Raw genomic sequence first — 25,269 nt, 5'->3', positions numbered from 1 at the left:
TCCTGAAACTATGACTGATTAAGTATACCCCAAGGACTGAGTTGAGAAGCACTGATCTAGAAATCCATCTGAGAAAACAGATTGGAAAAATTACTAACCTGATAATGTCGTTTTCCTTAGTGTACACAGATGGTCTCAGGACCAATGGGTATAGTGTACTCCTGATAGCAGTTGGAGATTGATCAGATTTCAATCTGACGTCAGCCCCTGGTACATATACTCCTGCAGGAAGTGCAGCTCTTCAGTATTCTCCTCAAAGCATTGTGGATATATGTGTGACTGACTAATTTGATTAACTTGAATAACTTTATAACTTGGTTAAACTTTATAACTTGATTAACTTGATCTGGTTGAATTGGTTACAGCTGGAGACTGCCAGTATACTCAACCGGAAAGCGTTGACACCCGGTAGGGTGGGTGTCCTAGGTGAATGAAATTATGGTTTACCCTTGAATCATTCGAAATTCCATGTGTAACGGCAGCCAAGGGTGGGATGCTGAGTCCATCTGTCTACACTAAGAAAAACGAAATTATCAGGTAAGTAATTTCTCCATTTCCTAGCATGTAGCAGATGGACTCAGGACCAATGGGATGTATAAAAGCTACTCCCGAACTGGGTGGGAGGCTGCCCGTGACCCACTTAGTACTGCCGTTGCAAATGCAGTGTCCTCCCGAGCCTGGACATCCAGGCGATAGAATCTGGAGAAGGTGTGGATGGAGGTCCATGTCGCCGCCCTGCAAATCTCGGCGGGTGACAGCATTCTGGTTTCTGCCCAGGACACTGCCTGGGCTCTAGTAAAATGGGCCTTTACCTGTAAAGGCGGTGGCTTGCCTGCTTCTACGTAGGCCGCCTTGATGACTTCCTTGATCCAGCAGGCTATGGTTGCCGGCGAGGCCGCTTCCCCTTGTCTCTTTCCACTGTGAAGGACAAATAGGTAGTCTGTTTTTCGTACGGGCTCAGACATTTCCAGATATCTGGATAGGAGTCTGCCGATGTTGAGGTGGCGTAGACTACGAACCTCTTCTGAATTCTTCAACTTATCCGGCGATGGTAACGAGATGGTTTGGTTAAGATGGAAGTGTGACACCACTTTGGGAACGAAGGGACCGTGCATAGCTGGATGGTTCCCGGGATGAGCCTGAGGAACGGCTCATGGCAGGACAGCGCTTGTAGTTCCGAAATGCGGCGGGCTGAACAAACTGCCAGCAGGAATGCTGTCTTTAAGGTTAACAGGCAGAGGAACAGACCTCGGAGGGGCCTGAAGGAGGCTCCTGCTAGGAAATCCAAGACCAGGTTGAGATTCCAAAGAGGTACCGGCCCACTTTAGTGCTGGGCAGATGTGTTTGACTCCTTTCAGGAAGCGTGAAACGTCCGGGTGAGATGCTATGCTGTCGCCCTCGCTCTTGGAGCCGTAGCATGACAATGCAGCTACCTGTACCTTGATGGAGTTGAGGGATAGACCCTTCTGTAGTCCATCCTGCAGGAATTCCAGGATCAAGGGAACTTTAATTGAGCGTGGTATGATGTTGTGGTCTTCGCATCAGGCTTCAAATACTCGCCAAATCCTTATGTACGTTAAAGATGTGGAGAACTTGCGTGCTCGGAGTAGTGTGTCGATTACAGCCCCCAAGTATCCGCTCTTTCTCAGGCGAGCCCTCTCAATGGCCAGGCCGTAAGAGAGAATTGAGTTGGATCCTCGTGGAGGATCAGGCTTTGTTGCAGCAGGTCTTTGTGTGGAGGTAGTGGCAGGAGGGTTCCTGCTAGCAGTCTTCTCATGTCTGCGTACCACGGTCTTCTTGGCCAGTCCGGGGCCACTTGAAATACTAGTCCCCTGTGTAGCTGTATCTTGTAGATGATTGCGCCCAATAGGGGCCACGGCGGGAAGGCATATAATAGGGTCCCCTGTGGCCAGGTCTGTACCAGGGTATCGATCCCCTGGGACTGAGGTTCCAGCCTGCAGCTGAAGTACCTGTGTACTTGGGCGTTGGACCGGTTTGCCAGAAGGTCCATGTCTGGTGTCCCCCACCGGTTCATTAACATTTGGAATGCTGCGGACGACAGCTTCCATTCTCCTAGGTCTAGTCTTTCTCTGCTGAGGTAGTCTGCCATGATGTTGTCTTTCCCGGCGATTTGGACAGCCGAGATCTCCTGGAGGTTTATTTCTGCCCACAACATTAGAGGGTCGATTTCCAGAGAAACCTGTTGCCTTCTGGTTCCCCCCTGACGATTGATGTAGGCCACTTTTGTGGCGTTGTCCGACATTACTCTGACTACTTTGTCTCGAAGTCTGTGAGCGAATCATAGGCAGGCTAGTCTGACCGCCCGCGCTTCTAGGCGGTTGATGTTCCATCCTGACTCTGCTGTGTTCCACTGCCAAGGGCGGTTAGCTCCTCACAGTGTGCTCCCCCATCCTCATAGGCTGGCGTCTGTGGTGAGCAGAGTCCAGGTTAGTGAGGATAGCCTTGCCGCCACCATCGTAACTGGGTCCGGACCCTGCCCGGGAGCGATAGACGAAAGGCGTAGTTCTGAGACAGTGGATTCCATCGCGATAGGAGTGAGCGCTGTAGGGGTCTCATGTGAGCTCACGCCCATGGCACTACTTCCAGGGTGGATGCCATCAGACCGAGGACTTGTAGGTAATCCCATGCTGTGGGGCGAGGTTCGCTCAGCAGGATTTGTAACCGGTTCCTCATTTTTTATCTCCTTGTGGGAATCAGGCTGACCTTGTCTTCTTTGGTGCTGAATCGGCCTCCTAGATATTCTAGCAACTGTGTGGGCTGCAAACAACTTTTGTTTGTGTTGTCCACCCATCTGAGGCTCTCCAGTAGTGTTTTGACTCTGTTGGTTGCTTGATGGCTTTCCTCTGGGGATTTCGCCCTGATCAGCCAATCGTCTAGGTAAGGGTGAACAAGGATTCCTTCCTTCCTCAGTGTTGCCGCCACCACTACTAAGATGTTGGTGAATGTCCGGGGTGCTGTGGCTAACCCGAAGGGTAGTGCCCGCAACTGGTAGTGACGGTCCAGGATTTTGAAGTGTAAGAAGCGCTGATGCTCCTGATGAATTGGTATGTGAAGGTAGGCCTCCGAAAAATCCAGGGATGTGAGGAACTCTCCCGGTTGTATCGCCCTTATTACAGAGCATAGGGTTTCCATGCGGAAGCGGGGAATCCTCAGGTGGCGGTTGACCGACTTGAGGTCCAGGATGGGCCTGAACATCCCCTCTTTCTTGGGGACAATAAAATAAATGGAATAATGCCCAGTATTTATTTCTTGTAGAGGCACTGGGGTTATGGCCTCGAGGGCCAGTAGTCTGGTCAGTGTAGCTTCCACTGCTACCCTCTTGGATAGGTCGTGGCAGGGGGATTCCACGAACTTGTCTGGAGGGGCTCATAGGAAATCCAGGTAGTACCCCTCTCGAATGATGGTTAGGACCCACTTGTCCGAAATTATCTCGACCCACATAAGGCTAGTCTGCCCCCTATGGCTTCTTCCCTTGGATGGGTCGGCTGAATCTCATTGTGGGTTCCCCTCTTGTTGTGCTTGTTCCGAAAGGTTCCTGCCCATAGGGCGGGGCGCTTGATAGTTGCTTCTGTATGGGTTGAAGCGTTGTGAACCTCTGCCCCTGGAGGCCCGGGGAAAGGGCCGCTGGTTTCTCTTATTCCTGTCCTCTGGTAGGTGCGGCAATAGGGATTTGCCCCATTTGTTGGCCAGTTTCTCTAGTTCGCTGCCGAACAGAAGGGATCCTTTGAAGGGCATCCTTGTGAGACGCGTTTTGGAAGAAGTGTCTGCCGACCAGCTTCGGAGCCAGAGTTGTCTCCTGGCAGCCACATCTGATGACACTTCTCTGGCCGCCGTGCGCACCAGATCGGAGGCGGCGACCTCAAGGAATGATTCTGCTGGTTCCATGGTCTCTCCAGGGGTGTTGCTCCTGGTCTGAGATAGGCAGGCACGTGTCACTACAGTGCAGCAGGCCGCTATTTGTAGAGACATAGCGGCGACGTCAAAGGACTGTTTAATGATAGATTCCAGACGTTGGTCCTGAGCATCTTTGAGCGCTGCTCCTCCCTCCACTGGGATAGTAGTGCGCTTCGAGACCGCGCAGACCATGGCATCCATTTTTGGGCATGTCAGAAGGTCTTTGGCCGCCGGGTCCAGGGGGTACATGGCTGCCATAGCTCGTCCCCCTTTGAATGTGGACTCTGGAGCACGCCATTCCAGGTCAATTAGCTGCTGGACGGCTTGTAAGAGAGGGAAATGGCAAGAGGTCTAATGGAGTCCCTCTAAGTAGGGAATTCATCTTAGGCTCCCCCGAAGCACTTGCGCTCGGGATAGCGAGGTCCTTCAGGCTGTGGATGACCAGGTCTGGGAGCTTGTCCTTGGTGAAAAAGCGTCTCATGGTTCGGTGAGGCTCTGTTCCCAGGGGGAGTTCCCCTTCTTCTAGGGGCTCTGCTTCCTCTTCAGAGTTGTCCGTGTCCCCATAGGTGGGGCTTCTGGGCGGTGGAAACATCTGTCTAGGCCTAGCGTGGCCTGAGGGATAAAGGTCTTCTGGTGGAGACTATGGCTGTTTAGCCGGAGGCTTCGTATGCATGTGGACGAAGGTGTGTAGCCCTTTGGAAAAATTCCACCCATGAGATAGACGCTGGGTCCAAGCTAAGGGGCGTTGAGTCTCTAGAGGTCCCCGTCTAAGGGGGTGTCCCGCTGGAATTTTCTACGTCCGAGGTACTCACTGAGGAGCTAGTACTCTGTCCTGGGTGGGACTGGCCCTGGCCTGGATCTCCCAGGACCTCCTCGCACTGGGCGCACAGGGTGTTGGCCTCTTCACTTTGTGCGGCTCTGATATGGCATGCTGGGCAGAGGCCTTGAGCCTTGAGCTCCTTTCCCAGTGGTGCCATGGCTATAGGTGCTTAAACCCTTATGTGCTCAGGCGCGTCTAAGATGTGCGTGCGGGTTTGTGCGCGTAGATGTGCATCTAAGTCGCAGATATGCGCACATGTCCCTTGTGCGTGTAACTTTATGCGCACATGTATTTTGTGCGCCTAGCTGGCCTTGTGCGCCCGGATCGAGACGAAGGACAGGGCGGCGAATAGGGCCAATATGGCGACAGTGACCACGCGGGAAATATGGCAACCACCTTGGCAAGTATCCACGTGGGAGGACCCTTGAAACTAATCGAGGCCTGGCCCTGCTAGGGCAAATCAACCCGGCGGCACAGGTCCCAGCCAGTGACCTGTGCGACTCCTCGAACTTCGGAGACCGGAGTCTATGCTGAAGATTTCTACCTTACCTTGTCTTCGGCGCTTCCCGGTTTCATCCCGGGCGGTCTCCGGCTGCCGCGCTCAAGGGTGCACCCGCTGCCTCTCAGCCGCACCAGAGATCAGGAGCTAGGTCCTCACCGCGATTCGGCCACCGGACCGAGGCTCACCTCCAAGGGACCATGGAAATCACCTCGGGTATTGGCCACTGTTGGAAACAGGATGCTGGGCTTGATGGACCCTTGGTCTGACCCAGTATGGCATTTTCTTATGTTCTTATGTTCTTAATTCTCAACTGGGGGAGGGACCCGAGAGTATCACCGCAGGAGAGCGGGGCTAGTCTTCAGAGGTAAGTTTTCTTCCAAATTTGGGTTTTCTCCGTTGAATTTTGTTCTAACGCTGTGAGAGCGTGCAGATAGTCCCTAACTGCTATGAAGACGGAAAATACTGAAGAGCTGCATTTCCTGCAGGGGTATATGTACTAGGGACTGACGTCAGATTGAAATCTGATCCGTCTCCAACTGCTATCAGGAGTACACTATACCCATTGGTCCTGAGTCCATTTACTACACGCTAGGAAATTTCACTTTATAGATAAGCTCAAGCCACTCACTTCTTCATAGTACCTACAGAACCTGAATGTAATCCACTTTGAAGTGCTGAAAAGTGAAAATTAATAAATAAAAATAAAATAAATGTTGCCTGATATACCGGGGGGGGGGGGTCTCATTCTGTAAATCTTGTGCTAATACACTTGCATTTCATACTTACTGGATTAATACATTTTCTATAATAAATTCTGGCCCAATGACTATAATAGTTAAACTGACTTGAACCTTATCACCTGCAACCTATATCTAATAATCCATCTGTGTTGAAAAAGGTAGTTCTCCATCACCCACAAACTTCATGGCTATGGAGGGTGAATCTGGAGTGGCAGAGAAGAGGGTCTGAAGCATAACACAGTGGTTCTTTAATTAAGCCATCACTTCTTTGATCTTAGCTCTGAAAAGATTCTCTCCATTGCATAGCACATCAATCCATTGCATAGCAATGGATTGATGTGCATCATCCATAGCACATCAATTATGTTATTAACCCCATATATCTTTTCTCTCCTCTCTTCTTCCTTCTCCAAGTTCGGCTACCCTTGTTAAATGTAACTGTACTTTCGGACACCACAGTTCTAGTTTTTTGTTTATAATGCACTCCTGTTCGATGTAAACCAGCAAGATATGTTTTCATGATTGCCGGTATATAAAAACTCTAAATAAATAAATAAATAAAATATATCTTAATCCAAGTTAATTCGACCTGTTCATTGTAAGACATTCACTTGTCATTGTTATTGTTGAGAATGTAAACCGAATTGATCAATAATTCTGTTATTGGAAAGTCGGTATAGAAAAATGCTAAATAAATAAATAAATAAATCTATCCTGAGCATCCTGTTGTAGGTCTAAGACCTGCAGCCAGATAAATCTGTGGATGTCAATGCCCACTTTAGAGACTCTTGATGCTAATTCAAAGACATCAAAAGGTAGAATGGACCATGTTTTTTCCCCACAATCTATACCCTAGTCCATCAGTGACTGCAATGTGTCTCACTGCTTTTCAAGAAGCTGATTTGACAATCCTCTTGATGTCTTTCAGAATGTTTTAAATATAAATTGCTCATAGAAGGCTATGTAGGCATTAAGTACAATCCTCTGATAAACATTTCTCCCAAAAATGTCAAGGGTATAAGAATCCCCTTCCCTATAGGCACTGAGGAGTGGATCCTAGACCTCTGGGTCTTTATTAGAGCAGATTTAACCATCACAGATTGATGTGGTAGCTGTTGCTTCTTGAATCCATAAATTGTTTTTGAATATAACAAACCATGCTCATCTTCTTGTTAATGTAAGCCACAGACAGGGAAGTCTCAAATATTCACATCTGTGTCTCCTGAAGGATCTAATTGACTGGCATTGTCACAATATCCTTGAGAGAGTCCACGAACTGGAGGATGTCAAGCAACTTGACTTTGGATTCTTCCTCCTCCAGCAACTCATACAGTATGGCATCACGAAATTCTCTTCACAAAGTTAGAGAAAGATAGGTCCTTTATGGAAGACTTGCTCCATTGCTGAGGAGGAGAGGGGTCGAATGGGAGATCCATTGACTCTTCCTGCTCACAGTCATGCTTGAATGCATAAATGTTTTCTTAAAAATACTCTGAGTCTGAGCTTGACTGGTATGGTGGGGCATGGACAATGATTTCATTTAAATGGCAGCCAAGGCCTCAAAGGACTTTAACATATGATATACATTCCAATAGAGTTATATATGTAATTAATACTGTTAAACGCAGAAAAAGGACAAAATTTACAACATTCAGCAAATAGTCCTTATTTTGAAACTATGTTACCGGACTTTAATGGCACTTCCAATAGTTAGTATTAACATATGCAATTACCAAATTTCTATATTTATTTATTTAAAGGTTTTTCTATACCGACGTTTGCAGAGCATGACATCTGTGCCTTTCTGTGAACCTCTGTGATGGTATATAACTTGACGGTATAGAAAAGATTTTAAATAAATAGACTGTTGACTCTGTAAATTAAAAAAAGAAAAAACATCGGCAATCCAGGGAATCTTCCTCCCTCGCTGCGCTGGAACTCAGCATTAGTGTGGCAGCATCCAATGCCAATTTCCCTCTTACAATCCAGGCCTCCTGGATCTTCCTGTCCATTTTCTCCTCAAAAATTGAAGATGCCAGCACAGTCAGAGGCAGGAAGAGAAGTCATGTCTTCCTAGGACACCAAGGATGAAAGTGGTGGCTGACATCTGCACCCTTGAAGATCAGCATGATTTTTAGGGCTGTGTTGAGGATGAGCTCAATTCCCATGGGAACGCATCAGGGAATTCATGGCTGCTGCAAAAGTTTCCCTGCTCCTAGCATTGCACATCGTGAAGACTGATATCGCCTTCACTCAATGCATGCTATCGGAGTTCCTCAATACCAGAACTGAAGAAATATGAACCTGAGCATTCTTTGGGTGGCAGGCAATAGATCATGATTAGGTTGGCTTATGGTTGTTGAGTTATCTGCTACACTTGCTTCACTATGTATTATGATTTTAGATGTATTTGTTTTTTATTATGTTTCAATATATCTGATTGTATGTTTATGTTTTATTATGGATGTCTTTTGTTAATTGCTTAGAATAGATAATGTGATATAAAAATATATTAAAGAATAATAAATGCCAATGATCAATGACACATTGAGTCTAATATTACTCTTCAACAGTGGTCAGTCCAGGTCACATGAAAGTACCTGACAAATAACACGAATATCTGTTTCAGATAGCTCTCCACAAGAATTAAAGATGAAGAAATTAAAGTAAATGGTTATTTAAGGACATGTCCTTCAGAAACTTGTCCAAACCTTTTTGAAACTTTGTTAAACTACTAGCCTCAAAGCTAATTATTTTAGTAAAACCACAATAAATATAAACTTACGACTGCTTCCAAGTTCTTGGAACAAGAGCTTCACTTTCTCCCACTCTGTGGTATTTTTATTACTAGGAATATCCAACGGAACAAATGCACTGTAAAATAAAGTAACAATTTGTTTAATTTTGTAGCTTCTGAACAGATTTTAAAACGTTTGAAATAAATGCTATAGGACAGATTTCACTCATATTTCACTTTTCCATTTACAAATTTTGAGCTTTTATTTCATTATACAAATAACACAGAAAAAAAGGCCATACGATGTACCTTGTCTTCTCATCCTAGAGAATTAAAAGTTAAATACAATAGAATAATTATTACATTTGCAAAGAAAATTCCTTTAATTTGCTCTCATTCTTATTAGTAATAATTTAGTAGCTGATATGTTATACTTGAAAATCACAAGTATGCATGTGTTTAGTCATTGTCTTGCTGAAAGGTAAATTTCCATGCTATTTTCATCTTTCTTGAACAGGGAAGCAGAAATTTCTCAAGGACTTTTCTGCAAAATGGGTGTGCAGACAAACTTTTTTTCTTTATTTCATTTTTTTGGGGGGGGGGGTTTCTTGTCAGTTTTTTTTTTCTTAACATTTAATTTTGCTTTAGTTCACACTATTTCAATTTAGTGCATACACATGTTGGCACATACTAATCAAAACAAAATGAAATGATAGCACATCCCTACTATTTATAGTCCCCTTTATACCACAAGTATCTCAGTCCCTGTCAATGATGCTGCCACAACCATGCTTCATAGCTGGTATGGTGACTGGGAGATGTGTTGTACTGGGTTTGTGACAATGTTTCAAATTCAGGACAAAAATGTATATTTTAATTTTGTCAGACCACAAAACTTTTTGTAACATGGCTATAGTATCCACTGAGTGCTCCTTCACATATTTCAAACTAGAATCAAGCTGGGCTTTCCTCAGAAGTAGCTTTCTTTTTGCCACCCTATGAAGGTTAGATCTGAACTGCTTGGGATATTGTTGTCACATGCACCCTTAGGTATAGTAACATTTAAAATAGGGCCCACAATACAAAAAAAAGGTTTTTTAAATATGCAAAACAAAAGAAGCAAGTGTATTCTAGCAGTATATGTGAATTCTATTATACGCCTCTAAAGCAGAAAATATGTATTCAAATGTAAAAATGTGTGCATACAGCCTCAGTGCATGTCATAAAATTATGGGTGCATAGGGAATAACAGATTATAATCATGATGAATCAAAAAATATTTATCAAAAGCTTTAAACAAAATCATGACAACAAAAATGTGTTCTACTTTTAAAAAAAATGTTTATAATACATGTGTATACAGTTTGTCATTTTCATTTGCTTATATATGCCCCAGATTGTATATACGTCATAAATATATATATACATATGCATATACACACGCGCACACGCACACACACACAGCGGCTTGCAAAAGTATTCAACCCCCTAAAAAGTCAGCAGATTTGTGTGGATTACAAATGACATTATACAGATTGTTCCAGACAGTATGTTTATTGCAAACCAGTATGCTCTTAAAGTACATTTCCAAAGTCATTATTTCTCTGCAATTTTTGTAAAATAAAATTTAAAACTGAAAAATGCTGCTTGCATAATTACAAAAAATGCAAAGAAATAATGAATTGGGCCTTTGAAAATTTACTTTAAGAGTATATTGGTTTGCAATAAACATTGTATGGAACAATCTGTGTGTCATTTGTAATCTATACAAATCTGCTGACTTTTTAGGGGATCAAATACTTTTGCAAGTCATTGTATATAAAGCTTTATGATATAGATATATATGATATAGTGTCACAGAGCACGAGCGATCTATGGCTGGCTGGAGGACAGAATTACAGTCTGGACTCCAGTGTTTCCTCTTGCACAACTTTATTCTTTACACTCAAAACAGAATACAAGCCTGCTTACCTTGCAGTATGTCAGCAAAAAAACTTCAGTAGGTCAGCTATGTTTAAGGAGCTGCCTTCTCCTTCTCTCCGGGGTCTATCTTGCTCTCCTCTGAGCCTACACTTTACTCCTGCTCAGAAGACACTCTCTGTACCCAGAATGTCCTATGCTAAAGATGGACCGGGCCCAGACTGCTGGGACTGGTCTATTTAGGTGTTCTGAGGGTTTCTATGGGACACTCTGTCACTTACACTCCCTCTCAGTTCACTTCTACCCAATTAAGCAACTGCTCCTACTAGGGCTATGACTCTCCGTAGTACACCACTACCCTTGCCATTGGGTCCTCTCTCAATCTGGGGCAACCTCTTTCCCCATTCTCACCCTCGCCTGCTTTAGAATACTATAGGGAGATACCCCACGTTTGACCACTGAAAGCACCCAATATGAATCATAATAATCAAAGAGGAATGCAGACAAGTATGCTGACATGCCAAAAACACTGTCGCAGTGGAAGAAGAAACTTTGCCCAGCTGAAAATTTAAACCAGAACTAAAGGATACCGATCAAAATCTGCTGATTTGAAAGTTCCTGTGTAAATAAAACCAAGGCAGAGTGGCAAAGCGCAACTTTAGCTCAAAAAGCTGTTTGGCCAAGGGAAGTTCATAGGTCAGAGGGGCCCCCACCCTTGGACAAGGGGGAGCACTCTGAAATGGAGAAAAGCTGACATGGCCGATAGCACTGGTTCAAATCAGCAGGACCCCACCCCAGATGAAATGGGGAGGGGGGAAAAACTTGCAATGCGGCAAAGACACGCCACCCACTACATGATTATGCATGAGCTGATGCATATTTATCAGTTGGAAAGTATAAGATGGGGGCAAATAAGGAGAAAGGGAGAGCTGACCCGAAGCAGCCCCAGCACTCCCTGCTATCGAGGAGGGCAAAGACTAGATGTGGCCGAGACTGGAGAGAGGAAATGCCCTGGCCTGGGGTCTGATGGTGACATGGAGTCTGAGACGGTGAAAAACCGAGAAAAGCCCAGCAGCTCTGCTAGTACCAGACCCAGAAGCAAGCCTCCTCCCTAGATGGTTCTCCAGACCTCCAGCCAGAGCCTGCTTCAGAGGTAAACAGAGGGAAATCGCCTGAAATAGAGACAGGGGTGAGTAAGTTAGCCCTAAGTATTAATATATTAGGCAGGCTAAGGTTTATGGAATGTTTTAAACAACCTATAGTACAGAACTTTCTTTAGGGTAAACTGGTGCTCAGTAGCAAGGATGTTAGATATGAGTTATCTTCTAAATGTTGATCCTGCCACATCTGATAAATAAAAGTCTAATTCGGTGGAGAAAACATTGTCTTTTCCTGAATTTATTTATTTATTTATTAAAGGCTTTTATATACCGACTTTCTTGATACAAATCAAATCAACTCGCTTTACATTGAACTAAGTAGTAACTATAACCAACCAATCAACAAGAGACAATTTAAAGGAGCATAAAAGTTATATTATAACAAGGATGCCTTAACTGGGAGTAGGAAATAAAGAAAGGGTGAACGAAGATAAGTACTATATACAAGGGAGGGAGGCAAGGAGCCGACCTCTTGATAGGTAGTAAGCGTGATTTGGCGTTTGTTTATTAACATAAGTGAGTGATGGAACAATTCTAAGTCAGACTGTGGAGCTTGTAGTGGGGAAGGTTTGGCAGAACAGCCATGTCTTTAGTTTCTTTTTAAAAGTTAGTACACAGTTAGGATCATAAGGTAAGGAGGGAGGGGAACCGGAAGTGTCCTGTAGCAGACAGGTTCCTGCACACCTAAAACAGACCTACAATACAGGATTCCAAACCTTTGAATACCCAGCACTTTACCCACTGAGGATTCTCTATATCAAGGATAGTTTCCTCTTCTCCCAAGGTAGCCCCTTCCCCAACCTTCTGGGCTTTTAAATCATGCTTATTTATTGACCCTCAAGTCCTCCTGGTTCTCTGGTTAACCCCAAAGTCCAATTCCCCGGAATGTCCATTTCACCAGTCTCTACTGTCATCTTGAACTCCCCATGGCTGGATTTCCAAAAACTCCATTTCGTTGCCAGTCCCGACTTCCTCAATCTCTTTCTTTTGCTGACAGGTAGTGGCCCAATTTTCCCCAAACTGGTCTGGCATTGCCTTCATCTTTTGGACCTCTGGGCACCAGACCTCAAGTACAGCATCAGTGCTGACCTCTTGTTCTGGCTTTATCTCCTTGGCTACCTGGGTCACAATGTCCTCGATGAGTGGGACACCCATACTAGAAAGGTGCTGTTCTCCTGTTTGCAACAGTGCGTAGGACTCCTGTCCTTCTGGCTTTTGCTCTATTATCGGTTCCAGCAGAGCAGTCTCTGAACTCTATTTCTCTTTTGGTTATACTGGGTGCTTTTTTCCCAAAAAAACAGAATAAAAAAAAGAAAAAGAATCAATGTAACATCCTTCTCCTCCAACCCTGCGCCTCTTTCCTGATTCAGCACCTTATTGTGTTATTCTGCTACTATTATTGGCAGCCCTGCCCCTAACCCTCTCATGTTGCCTTGAAAAGTTTTGCCACTAATGATACTGTTTTCCTCCTCTTAAGGCACCCTGTGGTTTTCATACCAATGTTGCAGTTGCCCTTGTAGATCTGTCTTGAGATACTGATGTCAATATTTGCTGTTACAACCATTCATTTGAAGCATTTGGGTATTTATGTCAATATGCTGTCTTGCCTATCACTGTATGTCTTAGGGCTTTGATACCACTTTTCTTTTTGCCATACCCCTTACTCTATGATTTGGGGTTTTGATGATGATGTGCTTTTGCAATACTCCTCACTCGATGCCTTGGCAATTTGTTGTCACTGTGATATTTTCCATATCCCTCAACTCTTTGGTGTGTTCATTCTACTGTTGATATTGCTTGCTACTTTTTCGGTGTCTTGGAATCTCTATGCCACTGGCATGGGTGGCTTTTGCCATATTGTCAGTGTCTTGCAATGCTGGACATGTTCTTGAAGGAAAAGTCCATTAACCATTATTAAGACAGAGTTGCAGAAGTCCACTGTTTATTCTTCACATAGGCAGCTGGGACTATCTATCCCTTAGTATCCTGCCAGGTACTTGTAACCTGGATTGGCCATTGTTAGAAACAGGATACTGGGCTTCATGGACCTTTGATCTTACCCAGTATGGCACGTTTTATGCTCTTATTGGTGCTCCTTGCCCCTCTGTGGATGCATTATGGAGATTACATTAAATTAAATTAATTACCTAGTTATTTATACTTACCCCATTAAGTAACTTCCCCATGTTAGGCTTGTCTCAATTGTATTATATGTTTGTACTATTTTTCATTGATTTCTTTTGATACATGTTTGTTCTATGGTCAATTGATTGTAAAGCTTGTTGCTGAATTATGGTTTATTATAAACCGAGGTGATGTTCATAACGTGCCGCAGTATATAAAAAATCTCTAAATAAATAAATGTTAGTGCCCTGAAGTGTCCATGCCACTTTTGTCGGTGCTCTTTTCTCCTCATCTAATGCCTTTCAGTGTTCATGCCACTGTTGACGCCTTGTGCCTGTCTTTTGGTGTTTTGTGGTTTCATGCCATAGATGTTGGTATGTTTGTGCCCCTACGTTACCCTCCACAAAAAGCCATTGGATGCTGATGACACCCTTCTTTCTGCTTTGTTCTACATCTACGGTTTCTGATTTTACACCAAAGTGCTCTTGAACTTGGTGCTCAAGCATCTCTGGTGCTTTTAGGTCATGGATATTTCTGCTTTTGATTCAGCTGTCTTGAGAGTTATTTTCAAAATTCCTTATGGCACTTAGGATCTATAAGTCTTGCCATGCCAATCCAAAGCTTTGCACATTTGCTACACCTCTCATACTCCCTTGGAATCAAGTTTATACCCCTGTTAGAACTGCTCTTTAGATGCCTTGGGCTGTTTATGCCTCTTTAAGCTACTTTGCCTTCTCAGTATAACAAAGTCATTGCTGCTGCTGCTGCTGCTTTGCTCCTTTTCTGATGCATTAGGATCTTTATGGTGATGTTTTTTGCTCCTGTTTTAGTGCTTTAGAGTGTTCTCGCCATTCTTGGGGCTGCTTTGCTTCTCTCACAGTGCCTTCGCAAGCTGATGTCTAATTTGTCTAGTTTGCACTGTCATGATTTCTTAGGCTATTTACTGCAATAAATAGTACAAGCCAACTGAAAAAAATGTGACTTTTCTTTTTAAAGGACTGTTTAGTAAAAATATTAAAAAAAAAAAACATTTCCCCTGAAAACACATTTAATTTTTTTTTTATAAACTAAGGCTAAAAAGACATTTTTGCAGACGAGAACTAAGTAAAAAGATATCAACTTTTTTTTTTTTTTTAAATAGACCACAGCTTTTTGGTAGTTAAGTGCTCTCCATACACAAACCTTTTAAAATCCTCATGTCATCTTCGTGATTTGTCATCTACTGTTCTTGGAACTCCAGCACTCTGTGACTTTTTTCCCCTCAGCAAGAACAGTAGTAGATACGGGAATTTTGTAGTCCAGTGCAATCTATGCATTTCTGATTGGCCTGGTCAGATTATTGGTATTTTATAGTCTTTCTTTGATCAATCCATCAATCAAGTGTTCTCTAAGCTGTTTAAGGAAACAGGTGCCAATTCTCTCAAGGTAATCTGCTGTTCCAAATAGGATGATTTCTAATTCAAGCAACAAAGCTAGCAATTACACCAATGTTAATAAAACTGAAATCATCATCATTGGCTACCTGTTTTTGTGTTTACAAGTAGTCACATGTACTAATGATCCAGATTTTGGTTTTGTTACAGTCAATCTATTTTCTTTCCTCTCCAACTACTGTCATCTCATAGTGCATTGTTGACAGAAATATTACTGCTTTAAACTTCATACACACATATGAAACAGAGGTGAAATCCCCAACAAGAGCAAATAAGGATCAGAATTTCTCTGTTTTGGGATCAGGCTGCATTTAATTTGTAATGACAGCTATATTTCTCCTGTAGGTGTCGAGATAGGTCAGGTTTTTGCTTAGCAATTGTACTAGTAGGTCTGGGCTGGTGAAAAATGTATCACCTATAACAGTGGTTCTCAACCTTTTTTTGGCCAGGACACACCTGACAGATGATTCTCACATGCGTGACACTGAGCATGTGACCATCACGGGGCTATATGTAAATATACAGTCTGCATCCACGGGAGCCCCCTCGATCCCCGACAATGGGTCAGAACAGAACTAGGTCATTACCCATACAACTCACCATACAACAAAGATATTCTGGTTCTGGTGACATCTCAGTAAAAGCAAAACAAACTCCCTGTACTACTAGGTACAATAGCCTTCCTTATGAAAAGACAGTAATTTACCACTAATGCATATTCTATTGAGAAAACACAACAAATAAGATTGATACAAATGCCTGCATGCTAGTAAAATACCTCACCTCGGTCACACAGAAAGCCTTCCTTCACTAAGGACAGAAAGACCACAAATTATAAATTTGGAGACAGAAACTGGAATGGAAAACCAAAAAAGCTACTCTGCATGCACAAATATAGCACCTAACATAGTCCCAGGATCTGCAATAATACACACAAATTAATATGCACAAAGTTACACCTGCATTATGGTATGCACTCTAACAGTAACAACCCTATCTATGAAAAGGTAACACTACAAATATTAAACCAGGCCCTAAACACCAATATACTTCCTATTAGGATAACAGAATAAGCCAAGCTGCTATAAAACCCCATGCAGAAATAAATGTAAAACTATACTAATAAATGTTTCAAAACAGCTGATGAACAGAATAACATCCAACAATTAAAAACTCATAAAAACTATTTAAAAATTGTCCAAATACCAATTAAATATTTCAAAACAGACAGCTTACACAATACCCAATAATTAAAATGGCAGTCAATCCCATCTCCAGCAACTCTCCTACTCCTTTATCTTGCAGGCCAAAAGCACACACCAGAAACAGCAGCGGCTGAAGAAGCTCTGTCCTCACAATCCTCTTCTTACGGCCCACAACCAGTCACTCACTCACGCACACACCAGTCATCTTCCTGATCAGTCTTCTCTCTCTCACCCAGAAACACATCACCTCCCTGACCAGTCTCTCTCTCAATCACACACAAATGCTCTCGCACCCATCCACACCTACACTCAGGCTCCCATTCACACCCACACACACCAGCCCTCAACCAGGCTCCCATTCACACCCACACACACCAGCCCTCACCCAGGCACCCATTCACACCCACACACACCAGCCCTCACACCCAGGCACCCATTCACACCCACACACAGGCTCCCATTCACACCCATACTTCCATTCTCACATGCATGCACCGGGCCTCACCGCCAAACTTCTTCTTCTTTCACTGCAGATATGGGCTCCAGTTCCATCGTGGCTTTACTCCAGCTGGACTTTTTTTTCACCGCCACAGGGATGGGCTCCTGTGCCAGCCTTGCTTGGCCAATGTCAGGCTTCCTTTTTGCCACCACAGGGATAAGCTCCCATGGCAGCCTCGCTTCACTGGGAACGGGTTTCTTCTTTGCCACCATGGAGGATGAGCTCCTATGGCAGCCTCGCTTCGACACTGCCACTCCTCCCAAACCCCCACCCTATGCCATGTCCCTTCTTCCTGCCTCACTGGCCAATCAGAAGCTTTCTCCCTTCTTCCTACTCCCACTGGTAAGTAAGAAGGAGGAGGCTTCCGATTGGCCTGCAGGAAGAATGGGAGGCGGCTTGCCATTGGTCCCGCAGGGGCAGGGAATGGGGAAGCACAACCGGGGAAGTGGAACACCGAGAGCCGACACACATCTGCCAGTGCTTGGTGACACACCGGTTGAGAATCGCTGACCAATAAAACTGTTTCCTGATTTGTATCAGGGCCAAACAGGTTTTTGTACAACATGGCTGTCCAACTCTGCTGTTCTTCTCCAGTTTTTTCCAAGTAGATATTCCCATTCCAGAGGGATGATGTTGCCACATCATAGCACTACTAAATCTAGATGCAATATTTTGACAATTTGCGAGGTATATATTACCTAAAGTGACTGAAACCACCAAAAGCTATTAGGTGCTTGTGCACAGTCAGGAGTATCCCTAGCATATAACATTTTCAAAGTTCTTGCACAAATAGCAGCCACGCATCATGACAGACAAACTTGTTCATAGTTCTCCTTTTCTCCAGAATAACTTTATTAGCGAAGTACATATGCACTACTATTTGTTGGAATCTTTCCAGACTCTTTGCGGCACAAAAACCAAGGACACCCTGTACATGCAGATCACAACTCATTCAGGGTTTCCTGGCCTCCATATAACAAGTCACTCAAAACGAGGTGGCTTATCTAGTCTTTTTGTTCAGCTTCATCCAGCTGCTTACAGCCTCCCTATTTGTTTCTGTCAAAATATTGTCAGACATAAAAAGAGAACATTTCTGAAATATTGTTCTCCAACTTACATGTGTTGGGCCATCTTGTTTAGCATAATGTCCTTGGCTGCCATTTTGCTACCTACCTGCCGTGGAGCTTTTTGTCCCAACCTGCCATTTATGCCTTTCATGGGGATAGTGGCTGTGGTTACCTGGATTATGAAGCCCTAAGCCTGCCTCTTAACATGTCAGCCATGCAATGATTCTCTTTCCCATACCACAGGAGAATTTGGCATCTTGAATGCTAGCACAGCCAGCTCCCCATCACTGCTGAATTAATTTTCAAGGAAAATGAGATCTTCAGGTTAGAGCAGTCATTATCCCTGAAAGAACATCTGGATCATCATCATACTGTTCAAATGATGACTCACTATCATCCATGAAAAATTGTCTGATCATTTCATCAGAAATGCAAGTCTATTTCCTTGATTCTCTGGACTGAAGAAATAAACACCAGAAACAGGATACCATCACTACCCCCCACCCCCAATATGAAAAACTTCAATGACGACAAAGCTTTGCCGAGCCATAAATAGGACATGATTCTCACTCAACTGCTGGGAAGTGCAGGCAGAAACAGGCTACATTATGCTCTTTGCTTCTCTGCAATGAGTTAATCACACAAATTTACTGTTAAGACAGAATCCAGTGTGTCCAAAACCAATCCTCTTTCTATATAAGATCTTTTCTCCCGTGTACTACTGGGGAAAGTCATCCATATTTATATGCAAAAGGAAAGAATGCATGTATCTTTTTTTGAGTTGTCAAAGATGACGACAACTTGGTCTCCTAGAATTAGGAAGGTCACAATGAACCTATGCATATCTTCCAAGATTTTCACACACACATGGAGTTTTTCAAAGATAGCCAAACGATTTTGAAAAAACAAACTACCTGGTAATATTGTGTACTGAGGAATCAGCAACGTATCTAAAAGGACAAAACCATATTCACCTTATAGGTTTTCTTTGGGGTCCAAATTTTCCCCATAACCGGCAGTTAGGAACAATGTAAACGGTTTAAAAAAAAAAAAAAAAAAAAGACTTCATATAGCAAAGGATGTGAAACATTATGCACATTCTCCAGATAATTTCCAGATTTTTAAAAAATCTGCCACAGGTAAATGGGGGCTGTGATCATGTTGTTGTTGTTATTGGTCAGAAGTGGTCAGCCACATATTTTAGCTACTTTTCATAGAATAAAAAACAAAAAAGTCAGAACTTTCTCTTTTGTTTCTAGCTGCAAACAGGCATTTCCTATCTTTAAACCACAACAGAAACTCGATATATGGGGAGGGGATATATGGGCAGTACGGTTTTGAATTTACAATATTATGCCAAAATAGCAGACCAGGTTGTGAGTCAACAGCATGAGGTGCTCACAAGCTAGACACTGAGTAGACCAAGCTTAGCACATTGCAGTTAAGATGTCTGGAAAATTAAATCATCAGTACAGATCTATGGAAAGTACCACTGACTTTTTCTCAACAGGCCATCACAACCAAATAATGTCTGACACTGATCCAACTACATAAGCAAGTTGTTCTTACCATTTAATCAGACCTAAAATGAAATCTAGACAACTGGCAATGTACTCCAAAAAGCAGGGCACCCTCCTATCAAGAGTTTTGTCCAACAAGAAATCCTTAGCAACAATCCACCAGCCACTAATGAGCCAAATTATATTTATTTAACAGCTTTTAATATACCGGTGTTCGTGCGAGCACATCACGCCGGTTTACAATAAACTTGAAAGGATGAAAGTTACAAAAAACAGGGGGTGGGTAATGGAGCAGGAGCGAAAATAAAAGGGGGGGAGAGGGGGGAGAAAGTAAAGGAGGAAGGATAGCAGCTGAGAAAGTAGAGGAACGTAACAGTATAACGGTTAAAGGAAATATAGTGTATAAAGAAGAGTATATATATAGAAACTTATTTACAACGGTTATAGCAGGTTATAAAGATAACTTATTGAGCAGTTAACATAGGTTGCCCACAATGTTAACAGATGTTAACACAATGTTAACAGATGCCCACAATGTTAGGCTAAGTTCCACCCTTTGACCACTACAAATAAAACTATGAGTACAAGAATTCAAAACAGAAAGATTGCAATAAGTCCTGATACACATCCTGCTAAAGACGTCAACTGGCCAATGACTTCTGAAGCAGCTGAACTTTGGGTGACATAAATCCTAAACAGGGGTTAGTATTTCTGTTGAAGGACAACTAATCAGCCTCAAGTTCAGTGACTTTCGGGGCAACAGGAATTCTATCTGAAACCTGATTTAGTATGCAATAATTAAAATAGCCAAGAAATCCAACACAATAGGAGATTACCAGAAAAAATGTGCTAGCCAAGGTAACTAAAACAAGGGAAAAAAACATTATAAGACATTTTTTTCAAGCAATCAGCAAACAGGTTAATTTTAAAACTAGTTATACATTTAGGGCTTATGAATACTGTTTTCTTCTTTAATTTAACAATGCTATTTTAACAAGAAATGAATACTAATCATCGCTAGATTGCTACATTATCACACTAGAACTTCAGTAATATAAGTTAGCAGGATAGTTCACATATTTCCGAGACTAGTGCTGTGACGCCCAGCGATCTCCATCCTGCAATAGTTCACACTTTATGCAATAGTTCACACTGGTCTTTTTTTATCCTCTTACTTTTATATACTACTAGCTGTTAAGCCCGTAACAACGGGCTACATTAACATTTTTTTTTCAGTCCATTTCCTTACCCCTCTCATTCTCCCTCACCTTCTAGTCTGCCTTCCCCCTCCCCTCCCCCTCACTCTCCTTCCACCCCACTCTTCCCCCTCCCCCTCTCCTCACTCCCCTCCCCCTTCCCCTAGTCACTCTCTCCCCCCTCCCTCCCCTCAGTCACTCCCCCTCTCTCAGCTCATTCAGAACCCCTTCAGATTGCACAGACGGAAGATCTCTGGGAGAGGTCCCTCCCTACCTCGCGCACGCCGCCGCTGCTGCCACTGCTCCTCACTGCCGCCGCCGCTATTGCTACTGCTCCTCGCCATTTTTGTTACAGGCAAGCTCTGACCAACGTGCTGCCTGCTCATGCGCGGTAGAGTTGCTCTCTACTGCACATTTGCGGCACGACTGTCAAGCTTCATTTATCTAGTAGATACTAACTCGAAGATCTGAGGCTCTCCTTACTTTAGCTTACTGTTCATCTACTTCATCTAGACCTTCCCTTCCTACCATTGCCTTCCTAAGTTACTCCTCAAGTCAAAGATACTTACCTTTGTGTGACCCATCTCTGACTTTGCTATTCTCATTGAACCCAGGTAACCACCTACTTGACATTAGAAACATTTTCCCCATGTTCTATATTCTTCCAAGTTTCAATTTTCTCCCCGCCCATCTGGATTTTATAACCTATTGCTAAAGGAGCATCCCTTGAAAGATCAGGATTGCCCTCTTAGTGGCAAAAAGGTATTAGCAAAAGATGAAATAAAAATGTGGGTGTACTGCTTGATGAGTACTGGAGCTTGGAACGACCAATTTTGAGGGTTGGATGGTGCTTATACATTTGAGGCCTTAAGTGGACAGGCACTGAAATTAGTAGTACATGCACTGGTAATGAGCATAGTAGAGTACTGCAATGGTATCTATTGGGGGCTTTAATGGATTTTATTTATTTATTTATTTAGATTTATATTCCACTTTTCGCACTTTTTTCAGCGTTTCAAAGTGGATTACATTCAGGTACTGTAGGTATTTCCCTATCCCCAGAGGGCTTACAGTCTAAGTTTGTACCTGAGACAATGGAGGGTAAAGTGACTTGCCCAAGATCACAAGGAGCAACAGTCGGACTTGGTCTCCTGGTTCTTAGCCCACTGCTCTAACCACTAGGCTAGTCCCTTCACTCCACTAATGTTGAGATTACTTACCTGATAATCTCCTTTTCCTTAGTGTATGCAGATGGACTCAAAACAAGTGGGTATAGTGTGCTCGTGCTAGCAGTTGGAGACGGATCTGACGTCAGCACGGGTACATATACCCCCGCAGGAAGTGCAGCAATTCAGTAATCTTCCTTGCAAAAGCTGTAGCTGACCGATCGATTAAATGAACAGGATTACCCTGACCGATTGATAGTAGCTGGAGACCACCAGTGTTCTCAACCGGAAGGCGTCGACACCCGGTAAGGTGGATGCCCTATTATAAGAAAAAAAATGGCTTACCGTGAGTCGGTGAATTCCCATGTATACCAGCAGCCGGGCGGGATGCTGAGTACATCTGCATACACTAAGGAAAAGGAGATTATCAGGTAAGTAATCTCAACATTTCCTAGCATGTAGCAGATGGACACAAAACAAGTGGGATGTACAAAAGCTACTCCCGGACTGGGCGGGAGGCTGCCCGAGGTCCGTTCAGGATTGTCCTCTCAAATGCTGTGTCCTCCCTGGCCTGGACGTCCAGACGGTAGAATATGGAGAAGGTATGGAGGGAGGACCACGTCGCCGCTTTACATATCTCTGCAGGCGACAGCATCCTAGTTTCTGCCCAAGAGGCTGCTTGCGCTCTGGTAGAGTGAGCCTTGACCCGTAGAGGCGGTGGTTTCCCTGCTTCTACATAGGCTGCCTTGATAACTTCTTTGATCCAGCGGGAGATGGTTGCCCATGAGGCCGCTTCCCCTTGCTTCTTCCCGCTGTGAAGGACGAACAGGTGGTCCGTCTTTCGTACTGCTTCTGACATTTCCAGGTATCTAGACAGTAGCCTGCCGATGTCGAGATGGCGTAGTATTCGATCTTCTTCCAACTTCTTCAACCCTTCCGTGGTAGGCAAGGATATGGTTTGGTTGAGGTGGAAGTGTGAGACCACTTTGGGTAAGAAGGAAGGAACCGTGCGAAGATGGATAGCCTCTGGAGTGATTCTGAGAAACGGATCACTGCAGGACAGAGCTTGTAGCTCTGAGATGCGGCGTGCTGAGCATACAGCCAGCCGGAATACCATATTCAAGGTTAACAAACGGAGGGACAGGCCTCGAAGGGGTCTGAAGGCGTGTCCCGCTAGAAATTCCAAAACTAGGTTGAGGTTCCACAGGGGTACAGGCCACTTCAGTGGCAGGCGAATGTGTTTGACTCCTTTCAGGAAACGTGAAACGTCTGGGTGTGTGGCGATGCTGTTGCCGTCACTCCGGGGACCGTAGCAGGATAGCGCTGCTACTTGGACCTTGATGGAATTGAGGGATAGACCCTTCTGAAGTCCATCTTGTAGGAAATCCAAAATGATAGGGATCTTCGCGGCATGTGGATTGGTGCTGTGAGTTTCGCACCAGGCTTCAAATACTCTCCAGTTCCTTACATATGTTAGTGATGTGGAGAACTTCCGTGCTCGGAGGAGTGTATCTATTACCGGCCCCGAGTATCCTCTTTTCTTCAGTCTAGCCCTCTCAATGGCCAGACCGTAAGAGAGAATTGAGCTGGATCCTCGTGTAGGATGGGACCTTGCCGCAGCAGGTCCCTGTGTGGAGGCAGGGGAAATGGAGTCCCTGCCAGCAATCTTCTCATGTCTGCGTACCAGGGTCTTTTTGGCCAGTCCGGGGCCACTAGAAGAACTAGGCCTCTGTGCCGCTGAATCTTGTGTACGATGGCGCCCAGCATGGGCAACGGAGGAAAGGCATATAGCAGGATCCCCTGCGGCCATGGCTGTACCAGGGCATTGATCCCCTGGGATAGCGGATCCCACCTGCGACTGAAATATCTGGGTACTTGAGCGTTGGACCTGTCTGCTAGTAGGTCCATGCCCGGCGTCCCCCACTAATCCATAATCATCTGGAAAGCTGTGGGCGACAACTGCCATTCCCCTGGATTTAGGCTTTCTCTGCTGAGGAAGTCTGCCGTGGTATTGTCCTTCCCGGCGATGTGGACGGCGGAGATGTCCTGGAGATTTGCTTCCGCCCAAGTCATCAGGGGGACTATTTCTAGGGATACCTGTTGGCTTCTGGTTCCGCCCTGTTGGTTGATGTATGCCACCGTGGTGGCGTTGTCCGACATCACTGATTGCTCTGTTTCGAAGCCTGTGGGCAAATCGCAGGCACGCTAGCCTGACTGCCCGTGCCTCTAGTTGGTTGATGTTCCACCCCGACTCTTCTCTGTTCCACCGCCCTTGGGCAGTGAGTTCTTCGCAATGTGCTCCCCATCCGTTCAGGCTGGCATCTGTAGTGAGCAGGATCCAGGTTGGGGAGGACATTCTTGACCCCCGGCTCAGGTGGCCGGGTTGCAACCACCACCGTATCTGATTCCGCACTCTGGCTGGTAGAGGTAAGTGTACGGTGTAGTTCTGTGATCGTGGGCTCCACCGAGATAGGAGGGCACGTTGTAATGGTCTCATATGAGCCCGCGCCCATAGTATCACCTCCAGAGTAGATGCCATAAGGCCGAGGACCTTTAAGTAATCCCAAGCTGTGGGCCGGGTGGCGCTCAGCAGGGCTTGCAGACGATTCCGGAGCTTTGATCGTCTCTTGGAGGTCAGACTGACCTTGTCTTCCTGGGTGTCGAATTGGACTCCTAGGTATTCCAGCGACTGAGAAGGCTGTAGGGAACTCTTGTTCAGGTTTACTACCCATCCTAGGCTTTCCAGAAGAGATATAACTCTGTTGGTTGCCTGGTGGCTCTCCTCCGGGGACTTTGCCCTGATCAGCCAATCGTCCAGGTAGGGATGGACGAGAATTCCTTCCTTCCTGAGTGACGCCGCCGCTACTACTATGACCTTGGTAAAGGTTCGAATGGTAAAGCTCGGAACTGGAAATGTTGATTCAGGACTTGGAAGCGTAAATAGCGCTGGTGATCCCGATGAATTGGGATATGCAAGTAGGCTTCCCACAGATCTAGGGATGTGAAAAACTCCCCTGGCTGTACTGAATTTTTGACAGACCGCAGCGTTTCCATGCGAAAGCTGGGGACCCGTAGGTGCCGTTTGACCAACTTGAGGTCCAGGACGGGCCTGAAAGTGTCCTCCTTCTTGGGCACTATGAAATAAATGGAATAATGCCCAGAATGTATCTCCCCTGCAGGCACTGGGATTATGGCTTTTAGGGACAGGAGCCTCTGCAAGGTAACTTCTAGTGCCGCCCTCTTGAGGGGTGAACAAGGAGATTCC

The 25,269-nt window shown here is 44.5% G+C and overlaps 1 protein-coding gene across 3 annotated transcripts in view; it reads right to left on the bottom strand.

The window, feature by feature from the left end:
• Nucleotides 1-25,269, bottom strand: part of LMBRD1 (LMBR1 domain containing 1) — a 591,116-nt gene that overhangs the window by 397,523 nt on the left and 168,324 nt on the right. For all 3 annotated transcript variants that reach the window (XM_029595663.1, XM_029595662.1, XM_029595664.1), the window contains exon 6: nucleotides 8,763-8,851. In XM_029595663.1, the coding sequence (XP_029451523.1) occupies nucleotides 8,763-8,851 (89 nt within the window). The remainder of the gene's footprint in view (nucleotides 1-8,762; nucleotides 8,852-25,269) is intronic.

The sequence above is a fragment of the Rhinatrema bivittatum genome, chromosome 3, assembly GCF_901001135.1.
Source record: "Rhinatrema bivittatum chromosome 3, aRhiBiv1.1, whole genome shotgun sequence".
NCBI classification, from domain to species: Eukaryota; Metazoa; Chordata; class Amphibia; order Gymnophiona; family Rhinatrematidae; genus Rhinatrema; species Rhinatrema bivittatum.
This window is presented reverse-complemented; position numbering and strand designations above follow the sequence as displayed.